Below are 22,636 nucleotides of genomic sequence, written 5' to 3'. Positions count from 1 at the left end.
ATTTGTAGATAATAATAAATATTAAGGATTAATAATGTACTTAATTATTCATTTATGTTGCTAATTTAACACATTTGATATTGTATTTTACTTAATAAATATAGATACATTTACAATTATTATATTGACCTAAATAAAATAGGAAAAACAGTACTGAAGACAGAATAATCCTAGTCTAGTAAATATGAAAATACAATGAAAACTATAGTTTGAACTGTTATAAGAGATTTGTCCTGCTGAAACGCAGGATAGATTAACTCCACATTGCTGGAAACAACAGTATTGCCTTCATTCCTGTAATGTACCCATTTAGTTATATCGTGGATATGTGCTATGAAAGTAGATTGTTCAGGCAGCTGCAGGGTACTAATAAACCACTTTCAGGCTCTGAGCTGCAGAAACCAAAACCATAGCCAACTAATGAAATAACAAAAATGATGGGTTTGAAATGACTTGTCGCTTACTTGGGCCACCACTGACAAGTCTGTTGGCAGTCTCAACAAGAGAGACACCAGAAGCGGTGAGGTATGAAACCTCTGGTACTTTCTTAGCTCAGTGAGGGCTGAGCCAAAAGAAGAGAGCAGCACAGCTGAGCCTGGACTGCTGCTGAATGGGCCCAATCTCTTCTACAAACAAATGAAGCATATCCCCTCTTTCTTCAATAGCATTAACTTTGTTGCAAAAATAAAAATTGCACATACTTCACAGATTCCAAGATCAACATCAAAGGTCATCATGTCTTCATCCCCCTGTGATGGGGCTCATAAATATAACTGTATCCTTAAGATCCCAATTAAGCAGAATCCCAAGCTCCCATGTTACTATTTACCTTTCTAAAAGCGTGTTGACCATTTTTTCAAAGGTTTCATCACATCTCAAAAGGGGACTTGTGACTCCCCATTGGAGGGATTTGCTATATTCATTCAAACCAAAGTACAGTTTGTCTTCACTTGCTGCGTCATCCTGTTCCATACAGAGATAGCAAAAACATAAGCAAAACTGGAACCTATTTTAATTTCTTTTGTCATTTAAAAAATAAGTGGAAAGTATTTTCCGAAGCAAAGTATCCTTTCTTTTCATTCATTCTCCCTCAGTGATGCTATTTGCTTGTTTCAAAGAACACAGTGAAATGTAAATGTTTTTTACTTAACTTATTTGTCTCCAGCTAGGAAAGACAGACATAATTTTTCAAAGTATCTCCTACCTGTGATTGCAGGGGGGTATCCTAGAATCCTGCTAATTATTTTCTGACTCCCTATCTCTGGCTTTATATCTACTGACAACTGTTATCTCATTTCTATTTAAAGCAGAACCTGAAAACAGAAGGATTATTAATTTCCAAAATTCTTCTTGATTGTCAGATTCTACACATCTCTAATGGCAATCAGAAACTAACAATTGCTTTGCTGAAATGTAAATCTGCAGACAGCAATCAGAAAGGCAGAATATTTGCTGCCTCAAATTTCACAAGGCCTTTGCTGGAAGCACAGCATGGTCTCCAGTGCATTTACATCACCAGTAATCACTAGGAATGTAATTTAATCACATACAGACTCCCCCTGTCCTGGTTTCAGCTGGGATAGAGTTAATTGTCTTCCTGGTAGCTGGTACAGTGCTATGTTTTGAGTTCAGTATGCAAAGAATGTTGATAACACTGATGTTTTCAGTTGTTGCTAAGTAATGTTTAGACTAAGTCAAGGATTTTTCAGCTTCTCATGCGCAGCCAGCGAGAAAGCTGGAGGGGCACAAGAAGTTGGCACAGGACACAGCCAGGGCAGCTGACCCAAACTGGCCAACGGTGTATTCCATACCATGGGACGTCCCATCTAGTATAGGAACTGGGGAGTGGGGGCGGGGAATCGCCGCTCAGGGACTAGCTGGGTGTCGGTCGGCAGGTGGCGAGCAACTGCCCTGTGCATCATTTGTACATTCCAATCCTTTTATTACTCCTGTTGTCATTTTATTAGTGTTATCATTATCATTATTAGTTTCTTCTTTTCTGTTCTATTAAACCATTCTTATCTTAACCCATGAGTTTTACTTCTTTTCCTGTGAGCGGCTGTGTGGTGCTTAGTTGCTGGCTGGGGTTAAACCATGACACCCCCTTTTTTGTGGGTTATTTTTTTTAATCAGAAGATTGAAAGTTGTTGATTTTTTTACTTTTGGAAAATTAAAAATTGTCTAGACCATTTTACAGAAGGTCGCCACACCGGCTTACGTCAACAATCAACTAAAAAGCAAACTTTGAATATTCATTCACTCCCTCATTTCCACTATTCTGTTTGACTTTAACTATTTTTTACAGCTACCACTTTAAGACACTTTACAGACACCAGTGGTCCACTCAACACAGTAAAGTCAAACTTGATATAAGTATAACAAAGAAGGAATAGGAGAAAAGGATATTTTTAAAGCAGGTTTAGCCAAAACATCCTCAGAATCAGCTGGCTGAAATGGTGAAAAAAAATAATGGGGCAGAACGTCGAACAGACCTTTCCCACCTCTTCTCTGCCCAATGACAGCACCTACTACCCAGCACACAACTTTTATTAGTACCAGAGAAGTAATGAACAGATTTGACAGGCTATGTGACATATAACTTACAGTCAAAAGTCAGACTGCTTGAAAATGGAAAGCCAGCTCCAGAGCTTTATGGCATGTCTACATAGCTTTGTCTGACCAGAGCATAGAAAGTAATGTCTCGTACTACATCAGTGGCCAAAGAAAAATGTGCAGTTCCTGGACCTAAATGTCAATGCTACTTCCACCATCAGCATTCCAGGGCTATGTATCTAGAGCCTGAGAGAACAAGCTCCAGCAGAGAAAGAGCTCCCTTCTAACAATTTTCTTTAATATGCCTCTACAAGATTCCTTTATGTGTGAAGTCCACATTAAAATTCACAGTTAAAATTAACAATTAAACACTTACCACAGTGTCAAATTGTATCCAATGTACCTCATTGCTAGAGCTGATCCTGGACTGCTGCGTTTGCAAGGCATAAGGAAAAGAGCTGACCTGAAGAACAAGGAGGTTGAATGCTTCAAGGACCTCCCTGCAATTAATAACTCTATCAGCCAGACCATGACTAGGCTCACCATGTGACAGGGAACTTGAAATGGCACTGCAGAAATAAAAATGCAAAGAATTGCCTTATTGACATCCTGAGATTCAAAGGATTACTCTCTTCCTGCAGAAAAATCTCCAAATGATCATGACACTGAGAATCACAGCTCAGAAATCTCTTTGGAAGGATGAAAGATGTCAAAACTATTTGAGTGTTCTCTGTGGGTAGACTCAGACAACAGAGGGGAAAAAAAAACAATAAAAAGGCCAAAATCTGCTGACAGTGAGAAGGTGAATTAGTGTGCCAATTTAAACGAGCATTGGGTGGAGGAGACAAAAAATAAGCCAAAGCTGATGAAGCCTTCTCACCAAGAAACACTGTTGCATGAGTTGTGGTTTTAGGATATAGTAACAATTTTACAAAATCCAGTGGATTTTCCAGCCTGAAACAACTTATTTCTAAAAGACTGGGGAACCTCATAGTTTCCTGATGTCCTGATTTTCAGCTCCTGGAATTATCTTTGCCTTCAGAATATTCAGGAATTCCAAATTCAGTGTACAGCAATAACAGTAACAAAAATGTGATGGTAGGGATAAGGAAGGAAGAATGTCACTTTTATCTGTTTTCAGCTGTCCTTCAAGGAAAGTATTTTATTATAACTCTGATATTCAAATGAATCCCACAGCCTTACACACCATGTCTAAATCACATTAAGATTTTTCTCCTCAGTTTACTCCTGGAACAAGAGCAGAATAATAAGCTTTAGTTACTTCTTTCTTTTTCCATAGCAAAGTTGTGATTCAGTGTGAAGAAATGTTTTTGCACACATGTGTATGTGGTGGTGTGTTCAGATTTAATGCTGGCCAAATCCAACACAGCTGTTTTTTAAGTCCTTTTCTTACAGTAGCTAGGGTATTTTTCAAGTGATGCAAAGAGTTAAACATCTGTAAACTTTCATATATTAAAAACAACACTATCATCAAGGATAAAAACATGAATTAAAACATGAGTGGCTTGTGAACATGGGATAGATTTGGGTTTCAGTAGAGAAAAAGGGGCTGAATAGGAAAAAAAGAAGAGGAACAAAGAAAGTTGCAAAATTCAGCCCTTTTTCCTGGGCTTCAGTACCATACCACATACCCCTACAAAGTCTTGTTAGAGATCCAAAAATCTGAAACTAGTCTCACCTATCTTCAACTGAATCAGAATTAGTTAACAAATATCATAGGCAAGCAAAAAAGATTATTTCTGATTTTGAGGCACAAAATGTCTTAGGCTTAGAAAAAGCATTGGGCGTCTAAAGTGGTAAGTCTTTTGAAAAACCTAACTGAAAGATACTGGAAGAGGATGGTTTTCCTTTGGTAGATTGAAGTAGCTACCTTGTTAAATCCACATGGGCATTGTCATGAACCAGCACAAACAGTGTATAGGGATTCTGCTTCACTCGTCTCATGAAAACCTCAAATTTTGTTTGAATCTCATTGTCTAGCCGAACCACGTATTTCTCGGCTCTCTGATATGCCGTTCCATTGTCTTCTAGGCCCAAGTCCACAAGGACACCTGTCAGAAAGAAGAACACAACAAAAATCTTTCCCTTTGAGTGCATCCAAAAGTGACGTGTCAACGGTAGGTTGCTACATGTCCACCAATATCAGGACTTAGCCAAATCACTGATACACCCTAGTAAGACGATGATTATCCAAATGCATTTTCTCTCACAATGAGGACCAAAATGTGCTTCTTGGCTTCTGGATTTCTTTCAAAAAGTGGCTGAAGACCTTTCAAAGACTTCTCACATTACCAAAAAGAAAAAAAAAAAAAAACTTCAGACCTCCATAAAAATTTCCACATCAGTGCTCAGTTAGCTGTGCCTCATGATCCTAGGCCAAACTTGTCCACATTTGGGCAATACATTAATCTTGCTCAAGTCAGAAAAAGTTATTCTGACCTTTCCTTTGCAAAAAAATCATAAATTTATATAAAACTGACTCTCACTAATATCATATCATATAGTTCTTTCATGCCTGCCTTTAATGTTACTGTCAATATAACTACTCTCTAACAGTCTTTGTAATGATAGATTGCCATCACATTCATAATGTAGGCATGATGTAAAGTATATGGCTTTGAACACCATTTGAATTAAAGAAGTAGCAATAAGCCACTGTGAAATGTCAGTCAACTATGTATTTGCCAGGGTCTTCATGATTTAAAAAAAAATTATTTTAAAAAGTAAAGTAAAAACCATTCATTTAAAAAAATAAATAAAACAAACTGGAAACCCTGTTAAGAGATATCAGAAGACCTCTGGTTTAGTGTAGCAGCAAATTAAGTAAATGTCTGAAGAAACAAGGAATGGAACAAAAAAAACCCCTATAAAGTTATGTTAGAAGGGAAAAGAAACCCATACTCCAAGTAAACTATTTTATTCTTTTTGTTTTACTAGTAAAATAGTACAAAGCAGAGAAAAAAAAATACAGAGATGGACCACAATATTGAGCAATATCAGAGCATATCTGCACAATCAAAAAGTGTGGGATTGTTTAGTCTAGAGGAGAAAACAAGAGAGGAAAAAAGACAACAGCTACCCAAAACCACTCATAGATGCATTACACCAGAACCTCATATTCATGTTTTTCAAATGTAAATACAAAGGATTATTAGATAAAGCTGAAGGCAGAAAAAAACCCAAAAAAACAAAAAACGTTCAGCTGATTAAAAAAAATCCTAAATACACAACTATCCTAAGGACTTCTTTACTCCCAGATATCAGAGATCAAGAGCTAAAAAGGACCAAACACCTATACGGATAGTCCTTAGTTCCATTAGACAGCAATTTTCTCCATGAAGAAACCCTTATGCTTTTCTGGATACATGTCAGTCACTAACAGAGTGGATAACAGAGGCCATTCTCAAGGGAGACATATTCCATAACCTGTACACTAAAGCGTTCTTGTTCCTCTTGAAGCATTTGGTACTAACCATGGTCAGACACACAACTCCAGACAAGAAAACTCACCATCTGAATAAGCATGGCAATTATTGTGTGCCAATGTGCTTGTATTACTCAGGCATTTATCTACCTAGTAAGAGAGCTTCCTGCACATACATCTGTGCTAATACATATGAGAGCATATGTACAAATGTGTACCTAGAACAAATAGCACTAACAAGTCTAGAGGATAAAAGATCTGAACAGCTGCACTTGCTTATCCACTCCCTCTCTTAACAGTTGAATGCTTCTCCACGTCATACATTCCTCAGACCCGCATGAAAATGGCAATTTCTTTTGACAGTCATGTGGCACAGCTTGGGCCCAGTTTATGAAAGGAAGAGATTTAGAATTCATCAACAATAACAACTAATGGAGCTAATACTGGACATGCAAAATACATGTTGGAACAACTTCTCCATTTGTACCAGATATGATTTAATATCACATACTTTAGTTTAACAGTCTCTTTTTCCTCCCCTCCCTTTTACCTGATTGTCGAATCCGTTGAAGTGTCTGCTGCACCAGGACTTCTGAACGAGGAACTATAACGATGAAGTCTACTTTGCTGAAGTGGCCCAGATCCAGGCTCTGATTGCCACTGTCTGCTATAGCACAAACCTGGGACAAGAGCTTTCTGGCAACTGTAAGCTGTGGCTGGTAAATTTGGAAGGTATCAACATCCAAATCTAGAGTGTGTTTGTTTGAAAAAGAAAACAAAACACAACAAGAAACATGTTTACTTCCCCCCCCCCCCCCCGATAAACATGACCCTCCAAATAGCCTACCCTCTATTATCAGAAAAAAAAATATCAATCACCAGACTAAATCCCAACACTCTGGAGAGCTGGGTACAGCTCACAAATGACAACTTCCTTTTTTTGATCAAAATATGATTACATGTCAGACCTCAAGTACAGCACTGCCCATTTTTTAAATGCCCTAAGTGTTTTGAGGATTTTTCACAGTGCAACCAAAGGAAGCCTCAATGACAACAGTGAAATGCATTCTGTTAAATGAACCAACACATACATAATATACATGCATAAATATACATAAATAATGTGTATATATGAGAAAAAAAATATATGTGTGTGTGTATATATATATACACGCATCACTAATCCCCTCCTGAAACTTGCAGTTCTTCAGGAGCATGCCTCCATCACTCCTGCTGGGAGAACCAGCCATGGATGTTGAGGCTGCTGGGTGCTGAGATTGCTGGGCTCAGAACACAATGGGATGAGAGCCAGCACACCTATTAATCTGAGGAAACTGAGCCTGCATTGATGATCTTGCCAAAAAGACTCTAAAAGGACAGCAGGTAAGTTGGGTGTTTGTTCGTACATCAGCTCTACTCTGAAGTACTGAGCCCCACTCTAAGTCAGCACTGAGATAGCTGTATGTCTATATACTGACTGATAGTAATTATTGAGAGCAGCCCTGTGGAGAAGGTCTTGGGGGTACTGGTGGATGAAAAGCTGGGCGTGAGCCGGCAACATGCGCTCACAGCCCAGAAAGCCAACCATACCCTGGGCTGCATCCAAAGCAGTGTGGCCAGTGGGTCGAGGGAGGGGATTCTGCCCCTCTGCTCTGCTCTGGTGAGACCCCACCTGGAGTGCTGCCTCCAGCTCTGGGGTCCTCAGCACAGGGAAGACATGGGCCTCTTGGAGCGGGTCCAGAGGAGGGCCACAAAAATGACCAGAGGGATGGAACACCTCTCCTGTGAGGACAGGCTGAGAGAGTTGGGGTTGTTCAGCCTGGAGAAGCAAAGGCTCCGGGGAGACCTTACTGCAGCCTTCCAGTACTTAAAGGGGGCAGAGTAGAAAAGCTTATAAGAAAGATGGGGACAGACTTTTTAATAGGGCCTGTTGCGATAGGACAAGGGGTAATGGTTTTAATGTAAAAGAGGGTAGATTTAGCCTAGATAGAAGGAAGAAATTTTCTATGATGAGGGTGGTGAAACACTGGAACAGGTTGCCCAGAGAGGTGGTAGATGCCCCGTCCCTGGGAACATTCAAGGCCAGGTTGGACAGGGCTCTGAGCAACCTGATCTAGTTGAAGATGTCCCTGCTTATTACAGGGGGGGGTGGGACTAGATGACCCTGAAAGGTCCCTTCCAACGCAAACTATTTTATGATTCTATTGTACGCTGCAAAGGGAAGATGAGCTTTACACCTAGGCAATAAATCTCAGTTATTGAAGGGGGCATTTATTTGTTTGGAGGTTTCTTGATTTTTTACAAAAGTTTAGTCTCAGATTTATTTGAACTTAATAAAGAGAACTGTGGGACTGGAGTTTTGCTTTCTATAGGCACATACAGAACATTCACGTTTCCTCAAATAAAAACATGTTCCTATATTTCAGAATTTCCAGTAGGTAAATTCAATGACCAACAATCCATGTTTCACTAGCCCCTAAATATTTTCAACTTGCAGATTACCAAATTAAATCCTATAATGCCATTACATTTTTTGCTTATGTCAGTTTTTCTACTACAAATTAAATTCTGATTAATGGACTGCTTACCATAAAAATTGCCTAGGGTAAATTTCTTAAAAAAACAAAGAAAAAACCCAAACCTACTGCAAATTTAATAAAAAAGAACTATTGTTGCTTTTTTAGGTAATAAGCCACTTTATCAAATCTTGCAATTTACATGAAAATTGGAAGGTGTTTGGGGTGAAAACCTGGTATGTTAGTTTTATATAGACACACATGTGTTTGTGCGCAAGCTTATCGCCTGCTCAAACCTGCCTCAATGTTCATTTCATTAGATCTACTATGGGAGAAAGGTCCCTCTCACTGTCTAGGAGACTTACCTCTCCTTTTTTTTTATTCAGGCAGACTCCCAGTAGCTTCAACCATTGTACAGCCATATTTAAAAGACAAAGCTAGCTCAGAATAATTGTTTGAGAAAACATGAATGTTTAAAAAAGCACCACTGCACATCATTACATAGTAAGAACAAAAAAAATAACAGAATCAAAAGATCTGTCTCCCTTCAAATTAATCCTGTGAGGAAGCTCAAGACTTGTCCTTCTGGGGCTGCCAGAACCAAGTACCTGGCAGCCTTCCTGATTGGGTCTCCTGATCCATGTGGAGACTATCAACCACCTTGCTTTCATTCAGAACTAACACTGAGCTGATTAATTTAAGCTAACTAACGTGAATCAAGAGTATACCTTTCTTTCACAGTGAAAAAGCTTTACTGGAGGTTGAATTTGCTTTGATACTAGACCTAAAAGAATCTTGGTGTTCACAACAGGTCAGTGTATCTTTTACCATTACTGTCATATGAAAAGGAAAGTATGGTTAAAGCTCTGAATAATGGAAGAATTTCGAAGTGGGAAAATGGTAATTAGCATTTTTAGACAAGAAATCCTAGCTCATCTTTTGCACCTAAGTAGCTCATCCCATTACGCTGAATAAGACACATCTCTTCTAAATAAGCAAATTGCAGATTACACTTGCCTAGCACTTTCAGTCCAAGATCTTAAAACACTTTCCCTAGAAGTTTAAGCCTCAGAGCACAAGTCTGTAGTACGTATTATTACCATTTTACATGTGGAAAGTGAGGAATATCAAAAGTTAAGAAACAGGAGGACACCTGGAGATATCAGCACAAGAACACAGTTCCCCTCTGCCTTAAACCCAAGATTACATTCCTTTTCTAGGTGCAAAAGGGTGAAATGAGTTCACACTGCCAACGTTAAAAAGGAACATCTTCTCTACTCTGCCCAGCGCATTAACAGAAGGTGACATATTTTAGCTTAAGAATTACAAAACATAGGGGAAAAAAGTTGTTGAAGTTTACTACAGAGACTTTCTGTCTGAGAGACTGCTGTATTACTACATTCAGGTGGTAGTATTAATATTCAAAGGTTGGCACACTGACCACAGCTGTGCCCTCAGACTCTTCTGAGGCACATGCATTTTGACATTTAGCAAACTACTCACTTTTTTCACATCTTGCATGTAAAAAAATTTACCTGGTTCTTGTGTAGAAACCATGGCAATTGCCTCCTGAGATGACACACACTCACTAACATCTCCATTAAAGGGAATAATGACACTTTCCCCTCGCTGCTGTAGCATTTTCTCCAGCAGCTTGTCCAAATCATCACCTAGATAAGAATTAGCAACACCAAATTATCTGGAAGCCATTTCAGACAAATGATGTAGAACATTACGTATACACACATGTTCTCACAAAGCTTATGTCGAATCTGCGAAAGGGCAGGGGACTGGAGATACAGGGAAGAGAGGGAGGGAGAATATTTTTCTCTTTTATTTACTGATTTGCCAGTTGAATGAATTCCAAAAAAGAAACCACAGCTGAATAATTTCAGCTCTGTGCCTTTCCAGCTAGCAGTGACAACTGATGATTACAAAGAAACTCACGCTATAAAACAACCTCTAAAACCTGTGCTGAAAGCACAAACAAGAAAAGACACATGCACTTACGGGTGCCCTACCATCACATTCAGCAGTATAAACAGTGTTAAAAATGTTTTGCCACAGGGTAACTCGTACTGCATGGGTGAAGGAGACGAGTGCTCCTTTACACACAGTGAATGGAGAGAAAGAAAGAATGCCTCTTGGGGGAGAGGGCAGAGCTGTATTTATGTGCGCTTTAGCTGCTGAACAGGAGACACACCAACCCTAAATAAATAACTGTCTTGGCTAGAACTTCTGTTTCTTAGGATCACTCACCTAAAGATGTATTCTTGAAATGCGATGCGAGGAAACTAACTTTCCCTGTAATGAGCTCATAACTGATCTCTTTTAAAAATTCACTGGTGGTAAGCATGCTTTCTGCAAGTGCCCTAGATTGATATTGACCTGGAGGAGAGGGGGGAAAAAAGCAAGAGCAATCTTTAACACAGTGCACTATCAACACAACCTTTTCATCCTAGAAGCATGGGCTGATCTTCAGTCATGGATCTCCACTGCCTTTACCCAGCAGACTGGGAGAGTAGTCTCAAGTCTATTTCGCTAGTGACAGAAGAATTACTTATATTGGTTTAGCACATCCTTTGCAAGCTGTTGCCTGTAGTTTTTGGTGACAAATGATACAAAAAATAAGTATTTGTACCTTAAGTGGAATGGAGAATTCTGGGTAAATATGAAAAAGCAATTATTCCTAGTGTGAAAAAAGTAAAAAATTGACATTACTGATTTATCTGCCTACAAAGAAAAGATGACTAGTCAAAATTCAATTCCATTCAGACACACTCATGCACACACAAATATCACAGCCAGTCACCAATGTGGAATTTAAAAATCAACATGGTAAAAAGGATAAGAAGTATGTTCTGTTTTACAGTGGTCTGCAGAAGACTGTGGTCAATCCAATACTGCCATGTGAAATAACAGAGCTCTTACACAAAACAGAGAAAGATGAACTGACTGTTTTGTCACTGGGTCACTTCAAGATATTTTCTAAGGTAGCCACACAAACACACAAACTCTTAGGCCTCTCAAGGAGTAGTAATGATTAGCACACAGCTATTTTTCTAGATCCTCATGCACATCAGTACTCCAAGTCTTGATGGAGAAATAGTAAACTGGGACATTGCAGTGTAACAACACAAAGGAGAATAAAAAGAACAAAAGGGATTTAAAAGCTGGAACAATGACTCGAGCAAATAAGTTCAGCAAAATTGCATTGGTATTTGAAGCGTACTGCCAATATACCCACCTAGTACTACTACGCAGAATTCATTTCCTCTTATCTTTGATGCACAAATGGCAACTACATAATCTGGTAGCTTTTGCTGATGTTTCATTTCATTGAGAGACCTCAAGGTCTCCGAGATGCCCTCTGCCAGTGAATTCTGGGTAACGACCACGTGCACAAGGTCCCGGGACACACTAGCGATTAACCTAGCAAGCCAAGGGAGTTGACCTGGTGACACAGAGATACACTGTGCGCTCATTTGCAAGGATCGCTCTCTCAGAGTGAACTCCTGCATAGCTTTCAACATGATCTGCTCAAATTCTTCCCTCAGGGGTATCTGGTCAGGACCTAAATTGAAAACAAACAAACAGAAGAACAGTATTGCATATCAAAATGTTAATGACCAGGAAGAATCACATGTCTGTCTTGATCTGACAAGCTCCTTCACCATATTTTTTACATTCACAAAACCCACTCGCTACTCAGTGAATATTTACCCACATGGCTTATTCTTGGTTTTTCATATTAGAAGCCTCTCTCTCCCACCATCTGCTTTTTTTTTTTTTTTTTAAACAATGAGGTGTTCCATCATACTCCTAGCTTTTCTACCTTCAGAAACTGGTGGAACAAACTAGGGAGTGTGAAAATATGTGCCTTTTGCCTGGAACAGAAGGATTAATCACATAGCCTGCATATATTTTTTACAGCAGAAAACTCAAATGCTTATCCTCAGCAGTCTAATCACAGCCATGCACTATGACAAAGCCTGTCAAGTGGTCTTCATTTTGCTTTTTCTCATCATGCATACAAGTAAACTAAGCATGGATGTAAATAAACAGGTTTGACCTCTTCTTTTACTTTAGTTAAATTAGATTAATTTAACAAATCTTCAAACTTCTAATGTAAACAGGTATATCAACTTTAGATTTTCATTCCTCATTTGTAAACTGTATTGCAAACTTGAATCAGAAAATGGAAATATAAGATATCCTGTCTTAGCATCAGTCCCCCAACTCAGCTTCAGTTAACATTTTGCTCAGTAAGATTTGCTTCATTGTCAAAGATACTCAGGAACAGATAATAATATTCATGAACACAGAGTAAGAAGTAACCATAGCTTAAATTGCCAAGATCTCATGTTAGTGCCAAAGGAGAGAGCTTCATGCTTCAGCAGCTTGCTTTTCTATGACAAAAAGGGGGGCTTAAATACCAGAGATATGTGAAATGCTGGGTTTAGTTTTAGGTTTTCTTTCAGGGCCAAAGTCAACAGGAAACAGAAAGGTTGCGTGAGAAGCAGGGCAGGGAGCACGTAAATAACCTACAGTACAGAATCTGTAAAAACTGCCGCCTGTTGTCATTTTGCCTTTTTGAGAAGTAACATATGGAGAGTGTCACTATCCAATTACCATAGGATGGTAGGACAAGTATAGACTTGTAAATGCAAGGCTGTTTTCACTTTTGATAAAAACAAAAAGTTCTGATGAGTCTAATTTAATGCAGCGTAGGCATAATTCTCTCTTTATAGTTCTCTTTTTTGGAAGTATATTTTCTTTCCCTTCTAAGAAAACATCACACATTCTAGGTCTTTGAAGATCTCAAAACAGAAAGAAATAAACATTTATTGACAGAGAGATAAATCTTCTTCTGCAGAAATAAAGTCTATCTACAACACAACCACCACAACAAAAAAAGATGTTATACACTAAAGAAATAAAAGCAAGCTTTTGCTGATTGAGGGAGGTTACTTAAGAGACAGGCTCTAGACACAGGGGTCATCATGAATCCAAGAAAATGAAAGTAGTTGTACAAATGGAAAGACTTCTGTATGAGAACACACGGAATTTCATTCAGATAATTTATAAGAGAAAAACTTTTAAAAATACTTAGTTATCAGAAAGGCACTGATACTGAAATTAGTGAGGTGTTTCATACCACACTTGGCTCGTGGCAGTCTTTCTCCACAACTATCCAGAAAAATAATGGAAGTACTATCAGATGAGATGGAAGGCAAAATGATAGATACAGATTTTGATTGTGAACAGTTTCATAAATACGTATCAGGAATCTGTCAAGGTTAAAAGGGAATATTTGGAAGCTTCTGTACAGAAATGAGTATGCAAAGGGTCATCTTGACTTCAGAAAACAAAACTGCAAAACAAATAATACCATAAAATATTAGTATCTGAAAAAGAGTTTATTAACATAGTTATGCTTCCAAAACCACCTACAGTTTATGACAACATATTCAAATGTCATCCATTTCTGGGTAGACACACTTCACAGGGCATCCCACAGAGAACTACTCCCCCAACCATTTAAGACCAGGACAATTGCTGGGATAACCTCTTGCTTTGAGTCTCTGAATACCCCTTACACTGAAGACAGAGGCTTGTTCCTGCTTTGAGTCTGGATGTGCATTCAGATACTGAAACTACAAAAAAACTCTGGGTGTCACAGCATACACATAGTCAAAGCGATTCAAATGTACCACAAGAGAGAAGGGAGAAAAATTTTATAATTCTAAACAGGTAGTTAACAGAAGGTCCAGAAATCTCCTCCAGCTGAAAAACCAAAACACAGACCTTAGCACTGTGAAGGATGAGATTGTGTTTGTAGAAACGGTGGTGCAATAGTAAAAAGCAGACAATTACAAATGACAATGTAGCCCATACTGCAAATATGCACATTTTGAGGTATAAAAACAAAGCTTGCGAATACTTCACTATGAATGCTGCCAAAGATAACAAATGTGAAACTGAATAAGTACAGGAGACAGACTGTAAATACCACTGAAATCAAACACAGCTCTTGATCTTTTTTTACTTATTCCTTTATCACGGTGAGTGGAATTTATTTATAGCAATGCTATGTCTCACAATCACAGCTTTAACTGTGTATAGTCTACACAGCAGGTTTAAAATGAAAGCATCAGAAATACACTTATTTTGTTTAATTTGATTTGTAATATCGTTGTGAAATTGCTCAGCTGATTTCTGAAAACACAACAGCATTACCCTACAATGAATAGTGTCATAATCTTACAGGAAAACTGAAAGGAATTCTCAGATATATCTTTTTTCAAAAAAGGAGCACTTTCATAAATAATATTCTTATGATCTGTGATCACAGTCATCTGCAAACATATTTTGTACAGGTAGCAAGATCTGAAAAGAATAGGCAAGACTCAGTATCTATTTCACTCTTCTGTCTGCTTTTTTATCTTTGCCTTTATCTTAATTCTTTCACAATACGATCCAGAAAAAAAGGAGTAACTTTTTAGTCCTACTTTCTCAAGAAAAAAAAGAGGCTCACATGAGTAAACTGTTAATTTATGTATGTATTTGCCTCTTCTCCTCGTCAAATACTTTTGAAGCTGGCTGTCCTCCAATCATCTTTAATCTGCTTTGATTTTATAAAATGGGATAAAGGCTACAGTTTGGTAGCCATATTCAAACCAGCAACATGTTTTGATCACCATGCTCTGCAGAATATTTTTACTTTTCTCCTCATTAGGCTCTTTCATCTTACAGTGCTGGCACCCATCTCCACATGAGGCCAAACGGAAAACTATTCAGCTTTGCACAGCTAAGAACAAAAGCCAAACTGAACACCTGCTAATAAAGGAAATGCTTTATGTTGAAGGCATGGTGCTCGCTAGACACAGCTCAGTTCAGCTCCAGAAGCTTTGCATGAAGCCTCCTCCAGTGTACAGCAAGTACAGACTTGCTGCATCCATCTGCAGTTGGATTTGCTCTTGGAGTGTTGTTCACTGACTCAGTGAGTTTCAAGAAATAGTTTATTTTTAATTGGAAATGCTGCATCAGCTGACTACCTGTTTCCCCACAGGAAATTTGCAGGCTGCCTCTATCAATCCAGAACTGTGTGAAGCAGCTGGTTTTAACATGAAGACTCTACAAACTTTCCAATGAAGATGAAAAACTCAGATAACAAATTTAAGCCCACTGAGAGAAGGGCAACAGAAAAACATTCAGCCTGTAAAAAATAAAGAAACCCTGTCAGTTCTAACATGGCATCCAATGGACTATTGAGGCAGAGAATGATAAATAAAGCAAATGAGTCACTTAGAGAGTATTACAACAATATTTAGTATTACACAATAGCCTCCTTCCTGTCCGTAACAGTACTGCATCAAGGGAGAAAAGCAAATCATAAGAATCCATGGGTGAAACCTGCACAGAGCACATTTGCTCCCCAATTTATAGGGTTATCACCAGCTGTGCTTCTTTTGAAACATTTGCACATTTCATACCATTATGAATTACAGATGCCCTAACAGAAGCCCAGTGCAGGAAAAGCACTGTGCTTTTCACAAAAGTTATTTCACACTCCTCTATGATAGGCAGCATATTTTCAAATACAGAAGTTAAGACTGAGACTGCTGTGAAAAGTTTCCCAACACTATCTTGCATTATTCTTTAACTTCTAAAATCTTACTGTTAACACTGTCGCTTTTTACTCTAAGATCAGGAATAATTTCTGGACCTGCAGTAAGAGAAAGAAAATGTGGTTTGCTGATTTGCTCTCAAACTTGCAAAGAGTCCCTTTCAAAAACATTTACAAGAATGAGATATTCACTGAATCACTTGCTTTAGTCTGAATAACAAATGTGGTTTTCATGTAAACGGTGCTGTCAGCAAAACAATGATGACCATCACACATCTGCCAGCATTTGTCACAAAACTAAATAAAGAGCTGTGATAACTGATGGTTTAATACCCTAAGCAAATGAGTTATCTGCATTGCAAGTCCATTTTCACAAAGATGACCTGGTCAATCCCCATATGGAGACTAGAAGCAGTATCAGCCTTTAAATCGCTTTGCTTCTTCAGTCTGATGAACAAAGTAACAAAGTCACACACACTAGATGGAGCCACTTACCTCTTCCAGGCACAAAAATAGCCAGAAATTGGCTCTGAAACCGACATAAAGAGGGTGGGGAGAAAAAAAAGGACAATCACAAATAAAAACAAGTGCTTATGACAAATTGCTTACCTAGTTGGACAAGATACTGGATAGTTAAAAGAATCATGTTCTCCACACTTAGCAGCTGACTGCTGGTCAAACCCAAGAGATCCAAATCCTTCATTTCCAGCTGTGGAACCTTGTAGCAATTCACCAGCAAGGGACTTACAACAATATCACCAACATTTCCATAGAAATAAGGTAAAGTGCCATAACCTTTGATAAAGGAAACAAACCCCCCCCAGAAATTTACAAAATATGCCACTACATGAAATCTTGCACAATGTACACATTTCCAAAGTTCTCCTTAATGTTATCTTGCAAAACATACTGCATCAGTGACTGTTCTTGGCATTATAATTGCTTACAAAAATAAATGAGATAGGCCAGTGATCCGTTGCTGTATTTTATAAATGATCAGATAGATTTGCAAAAACTAACAATAATTGGATACCAGCAGGATAATAATTATTGTTATGCAAATACAGATGAGAATATTATCTATTTGGGTCTTATCCTGACCTTTAAATACAGATTCTCCATAATATGGTGTACAAAAAAGAAAAATCAATGGAAGCAAAAGTACATTGATCTTAACATTATAAAAGCAGCATAAGTAACATTAGCATTGATTCAGCCACTGTGGCATTGCTGTGATTGATTTAACTTTTTTTTGCCACGTTTCCATTCTGTTTTCATAAACAGGTTAAATAAACGTTAACAACTAAATTGATGTTCTGTAAGGTAAAGCACATGAGCACAGGCTAACTCCTCTTTTCCTTGAGAATGTTTTTGTTTTAAAAAAAAATCCACACAGGTTTTGCCAAATCCATCCATTTAGGTACATCTGGTTCTGTACTATTAATAGGACACTGTTTCTCAGGGCCACTAACATTTAGCCTAACTGAGGACTTCATTGGCAACTCTCCAAGAGCCTAAGGGCTGCATTCAATTTGCACTTAAGCTGATGACTGTAGGCACCCTTGTCTTTAATAAGGAAGTGTTTCTCTGAAAACCGTTAAAGCACCATGCTAGAGCTTTAGAATAGGCTTCCAGAAAACAACGCTAAGCAAAACAAACTAGAAGTGTAACCCTGTCCTTGACGGATTTACTAGTGTAGATGGCCCTGTTAATTCTCTGGGAATTGTGTGTATTAGGCTTATCTCTGCAAGTGAGGATTTGAAGAACTTCTCCATTCCTTCAGCAATGATAAATTATTCCATGGATTGTATTGATAGGCATGTTATGTTAACAGTGAAGCTACTTTATACAACCATCTGTACTATGCTGGACTGAGAAGAGATCTAGAGTCAAAAAAAAAAAAAAAAAATCACTCATCAAAATCTTGGCAGTACTAGCTGACCCGTCTTTTGTTATATAGTATGCCCAAATAGCTCAGGTTGAAAGTGATATACACATTATGAGTCATACTTTTAAAGTAAAAGCAATGTTTTTCTAAGGGTTAACAATATACTTTATACAGGTAAATGATTTTAAAAGCCTGATCTGTTATCTCAGTTGCTTACAAGAAGTATGGACTATAAAAGACAAAAAGTTAGTTACGGTTTACTTCTGATTACTCAGTTCAAATCAATTTTCTGGTTCTCATGCAGAATCCCTGGGCTTCAAGATCTGGACTACAAATGCTGCAGGAAATATTTGCTTGTTTTGTAAGTTGTTTATACTGGAAAGCTATTTTCACTACATGGAGGTATTTCTGTTGTTGGACTGTACAAAACTTCAGTTTGGCCAGACATTTTGTATAAATTTGACGTAGTCGTGACCCATTTGCAAATCAGGTTCTCCAGAAATCGCTTAAGTTCTGATTTTAAATGTTGAGCAACTAAAGCAAACCATCCATGACAAACTGACTTCATATTGTACTGAATGCCAGAACCAACAAAAAGAAATCAAAAAACCCCTTCTCCTAGGGGAGCATGTATTTGTTCAAAATGCAGCATTTGATTCCCCAGTGTAAGACTTACCTATCAGAATCACTGGTCTGACTCCTGAGTTATTCAGCAGGTTTTCAGGAACTATTACAGTCTCCCCTGCTGGGATGGGTTGAGGCTGTAAAATTCCAGTTAGCATGGATTGAGGAACTGGGACTGACAAAAGAGGGTCTATAAAATAAAGAAAAGAGAAGCTTCCATTACTAAAAGGCTCATACTGTGATTTGGCCGTATGAACAAATAAAAAAAAAAAAACCACTGCAGAGCACTAACTGTAATAAAATTCAACAGGTCTCTGCATTTCCTGCTATAGTTTTAAGTAATTTAAATTAAGAGCCTATATCCTCCTGTAGTCCCACCCCTAAAATAAAACTTTTCTGACCACTGTATTGTTGGTGGGAATGAGAGAGAAAACACAGGTTTGAATATGCTTCTTTAAACAAAGCCAAGTACTATGCCAAAAGGCCACCTCTAAGATGGAGACTATTTCTCAATATTGCCTCTCAATACAAGGGAAGAGACTGTTCTGACTTCTGACCTAGAATATATGTAGATAAGAAAAACAAAAACAGGCCAAAATCTCAAAGCTGTCCTTGGAGAGTTATTACAAGGATAAAAACTAGGCTTTACTCATGAAAGAGCAAGAGCAGCTTTCACAAGTAAAAAGAAACAAAGTGCAAGAATTTTGTAATCTGTAATCAGGTTTCAGTGTGAGGTCTGCTTCAGAAGTTTCTCAGGCTTCATTTGGTGGTTTGTAACAAACTTTTCAAACAATGCCATCAATAGAAAAGCATCAAAGGCAGCATGAATGAATCCATGTGTTTTAGCAGTGGAAACTGTTTATCAAACAGAAAAAAATACTACGAAAGACACATGGAAAATGGAGTACACAAAAGAGGTAGTAGATTGGCGGAGACAAACTCAGCAAAAGGGGGAGATTGCCTTATATCAGGTATCTTCAGCGGGTCTCTGAAGCTAGAAACCTACAAAAGCTGCGATTGATTTGAGGTGCTCAAATAGGCAGGCCTGCACTACCATGTAACCCTTCTTCCTATAATGAGTATCTCTGAAAATTCATTCCAAAATATCTCTAAACCAAGCCCTCCAAAGCAGAGTTAAAAATACATCGTGCATATTAACAAATGGCTTTTTTTCTTCCTTGTATGTTTATTCTCTCACTCTATAGAGATAGGAATAAGTAATTGTTTATTCCCCTTTACAAAGTATGCTGAATCCCACAACTGAAAAGTGCTTAAATAGTGAACAGTTTTATTAATAGTTATGTATAAAGAGGTACCTACATGGAAATTGATGAGTATTCACACATACATGTGATTAATCCTATTTCATATCATGATGTTACATATCCCTCCTACAAGCTCTTCCATGCACAACAGATATTTGGTCTCACAAACTTCATGCTTTTAACTGAAGATGACCTAGTGGACATCAGTGTCCTCTGTTAGGCCAAAGTTATATAAAACCTTTTTTTCCTGTGAAGGAATGGAGTGTACAGTTTCTGTAGCATGCCACACCAGACAGACACAACATCCAAGGTGAAGGCTAATGAAAATCTTTGAAATATGTTCATCTATCCATACACTTGTACAATTTTAGAAGAACTGAGTTACATTTGGGGGACTTACATAGCTTTGGATTTCTATTAATATTATTTGCATCTTCCTTTCCTCTCTCTCCTCCAACAGTTTCATTTTCCCCGTGTTCCATCTTAGATTATGGCAACAAGGACCAGACAATCATGTGTGCTTTTCTGGGGCATCTGAAAGACTCTCCACGGTGTCCTTAACTACTTCAGCAAGGTCAGTTATGTTTTCTGTGCAACACTTAAGAGAAGCAGCATAGGGCTACTGGTCTGGCTGACTACAGGTTTTTCCAAATGACATCTCTGTATTATTCAAGTTTTACCTGTTCTTGCTGAAGGCTGAACTGTAGGAACAGGTACTGCTAAACCAGGAGGCGGGACTGGAGACCCAGGAGACCATCCCCGGTGACGTTTCTTTGGTGGTCCAGAATTGGACATTGATGCTGAGAAGGAAAGCAAAAAATAATTCTAAACCCATCCTCCCAAATGACCAGATTCCAGCCCACATTTCCACTTCACACTGGTGTTTAGCTGGTATCACATCACAGAGCACCAGAGGTTTACACCTAGATTTACACGAAGCCAGACTATGATGTCAAAAATGTTGTTACCTGTGTTAAAAAGTACAACGTTATCATTAATGGTCATGCCAAAAGCCCAATGGGTCTGTAAAGTCTGAATTGTAGAAACAGGTATGATGGGAAGAAGAACAAAATCTCAAATTTCAGGCTCAACAGCCAGTGCAGCTTAAAATAAAAGAACAGAGAGGTTTTCTTTACCTTGGTCTCCAGCTGCACAGCCAGGACTTGGAGATGTCGAGTGAGGCATTGGCCGAGAGGCTGTCGAACTCAATACATTATTTCTTCCTCCATTAGCGTTTCCGTTAGCAACATCAGTGGCACGCAGTGAAAGAGGAGCTGAGTATAATAAAATACAGAGCATGTGGCTTGAGACAATCTTGAAAACAAACAAACAAAATAATACAGCCACATGCAGACACAAAAGAACAAGGCAAGATGCGTGACTGAAAGAAACATACTCCAGGGAAAGCATGAAGTGTACTTGGCAGAGAATAATTTGGGCACAGGCTGCAAAATCCTAACCTTGAAATGAGGTCTCCAGATTTCAGGGTGGGGAGGATAGGTGGAAGAAAAAAATCCAGAACAAACTCCACCAAAATAAAATAGAAAACTACAAACAAAAAAAATTATTGGGAAGTTTGTGACACATTTTTTTAGAGGCTGAAAATTTAAAAAATGCATATCATTAATTCAGTTCATAAAGATTTGTAAGCCACTTCGGTGCATCGATATTTTTTTCCCCCAGTTGTCCATGTGCCATACACAGTAATTCACTACATGGCTCTCATCTAAAGCCTTAGCAAAGGAGACTGGACAGGGAAGATGGGGCAGTTTGCTGTAAAGTATACATGGTCTGAGCATTACTGAGGCAAAGGATGCTTAATTTTGCTACCTCTGCCTAAGATGATCCTTCAGTCCCAGCAAGACTGACACCCTGGCAGGACCCACTATATCCAGATCACAAAATGAAACTACAACAATGGAGCATCACAAGAAATTATCCTCACACTTCTGAGCTCCTTCTTATTGTTTTTCAGAGCCTAATTTTTGCAGAAGAAAAAAAAAAAAGGCACAAACTGCATAGAGCAGACATGAAGCCCAGTGGGGACTACAGCTCCTTGCCATTGTCTGCCAGCTCCATAACGATTTAGCCCCGAGGAACATACTCCAGGAGCAACAGCAGGAGATGGTGCAGCAGCTTGCTGATGTCAGCTGCAATAGAAATTTGAGATGTGGGTATTTGGCTTAAAACAATGCAACGTGGAACTCTCCAACCACAGTCATCCAAATAAATTGAGGCACAAGATTCTCAGGTTGCCAATTCGCAAAATTTGAATAACATCACTTGCCCATTGCAAGCTCCCCATTTGTACTCTGAGTCAACTATTTGGTATAGACAGATATGGTGGATGTGGGTCAGTCACAGAAGTGGTTGAAATGGTGTGAAGTAATTTCAGTGCAAGATAAATTCTCTTACACAGGTATGGAGGGGAAAAGAGTATTTTACACAAAGAACTGTTAACGATTCATCAGATACAATATAATAATATTATGTACATATAACAACATACGTTGTATAAAATAGCATATATAATACATCTTGTATAAAATGTAACGTTCATGTGCATATATAAACCAAATAAATTTGTATTTTTTCTTATTCAAGCATACTTCCCTGTAATAAGCATGATGGGTTTTTTCATTGCTTAAAGGACTAACCAGCTAATGTAATAAACAATAAGAATACCACAACAAAGTACCAGCGAGGGATTTAGAT

At 38.3% G+C, this 22,636-nt stretch overlaps 1 protein-coding gene across 1 annotated transcript in view; it reads right to left on the bottom strand.

Annotated features, from left to right (window-relative positions):
* Positions 1-22,636, bottom strand: part of GREB1L (growth regulation by estrogen in breast cancer-like) — a 64,433-nt gene that overhangs the window by 23,471 nt on the left and 18,326 nt on the right. The window contains exons 7-17 of the mRNA XM_010574310.1: positions 21,058-21,195; positions 20,602-20,721; positions 18,709-18,846; positions 16,754-16,939; positions 11,762-12,088; positions 10,774-10,902; positions 10,050-10,184; positions 6,549-6,746; positions 4,445-4,625; positions 2,930-3,122; positions 830-963 (exon numbers count right to left, since the gene is read on the bottom strand). Of these exons, the coding sequence (XP_010572612.1) occupies positions 830-963; positions 2,930-3,122; positions 4,445-4,625; positions 6,549-6,746; positions 10,050-10,184; positions 10,774-10,902; positions 11,762-12,088; positions 16,754-16,939; positions 18,709-18,846; positions 20,602-20,721; positions 21,058-21,195 (1,879 nt within the window). The remainder of the gene's footprint in view (positions 1-829; positions 964-2,929; positions 3,123-4,444; positions 4,626-6,548; positions 6,747-10,049; positions 10,185-10,773; positions 10,903-11,761; positions 12,089-16,753; positions 16,940-18,708; positions 18,847-20,601; positions 20,722-21,057; positions 21,196-22,636) is intronic.

This window comes from Haliaeetus leucocephalus, unplaced genomic scaffold (genome assembly GCF_000737465.1).
Source record: "Haliaeetus leucocephalus isolate CR32 unplaced genomic scaffold, Haliaeetus_leucocephalus-4.0 Scaffold428, whole genome shotgun sequence".
Classification (NCBI taxonomy): Eukaryota; Metazoa; Chordata; class Aves; order Accipitriformes; family Accipitridae; genus Haliaeetus; species Haliaeetus leucocephalus.
This window is presented reverse-complemented; position numbering and strand designations above follow the sequence as displayed.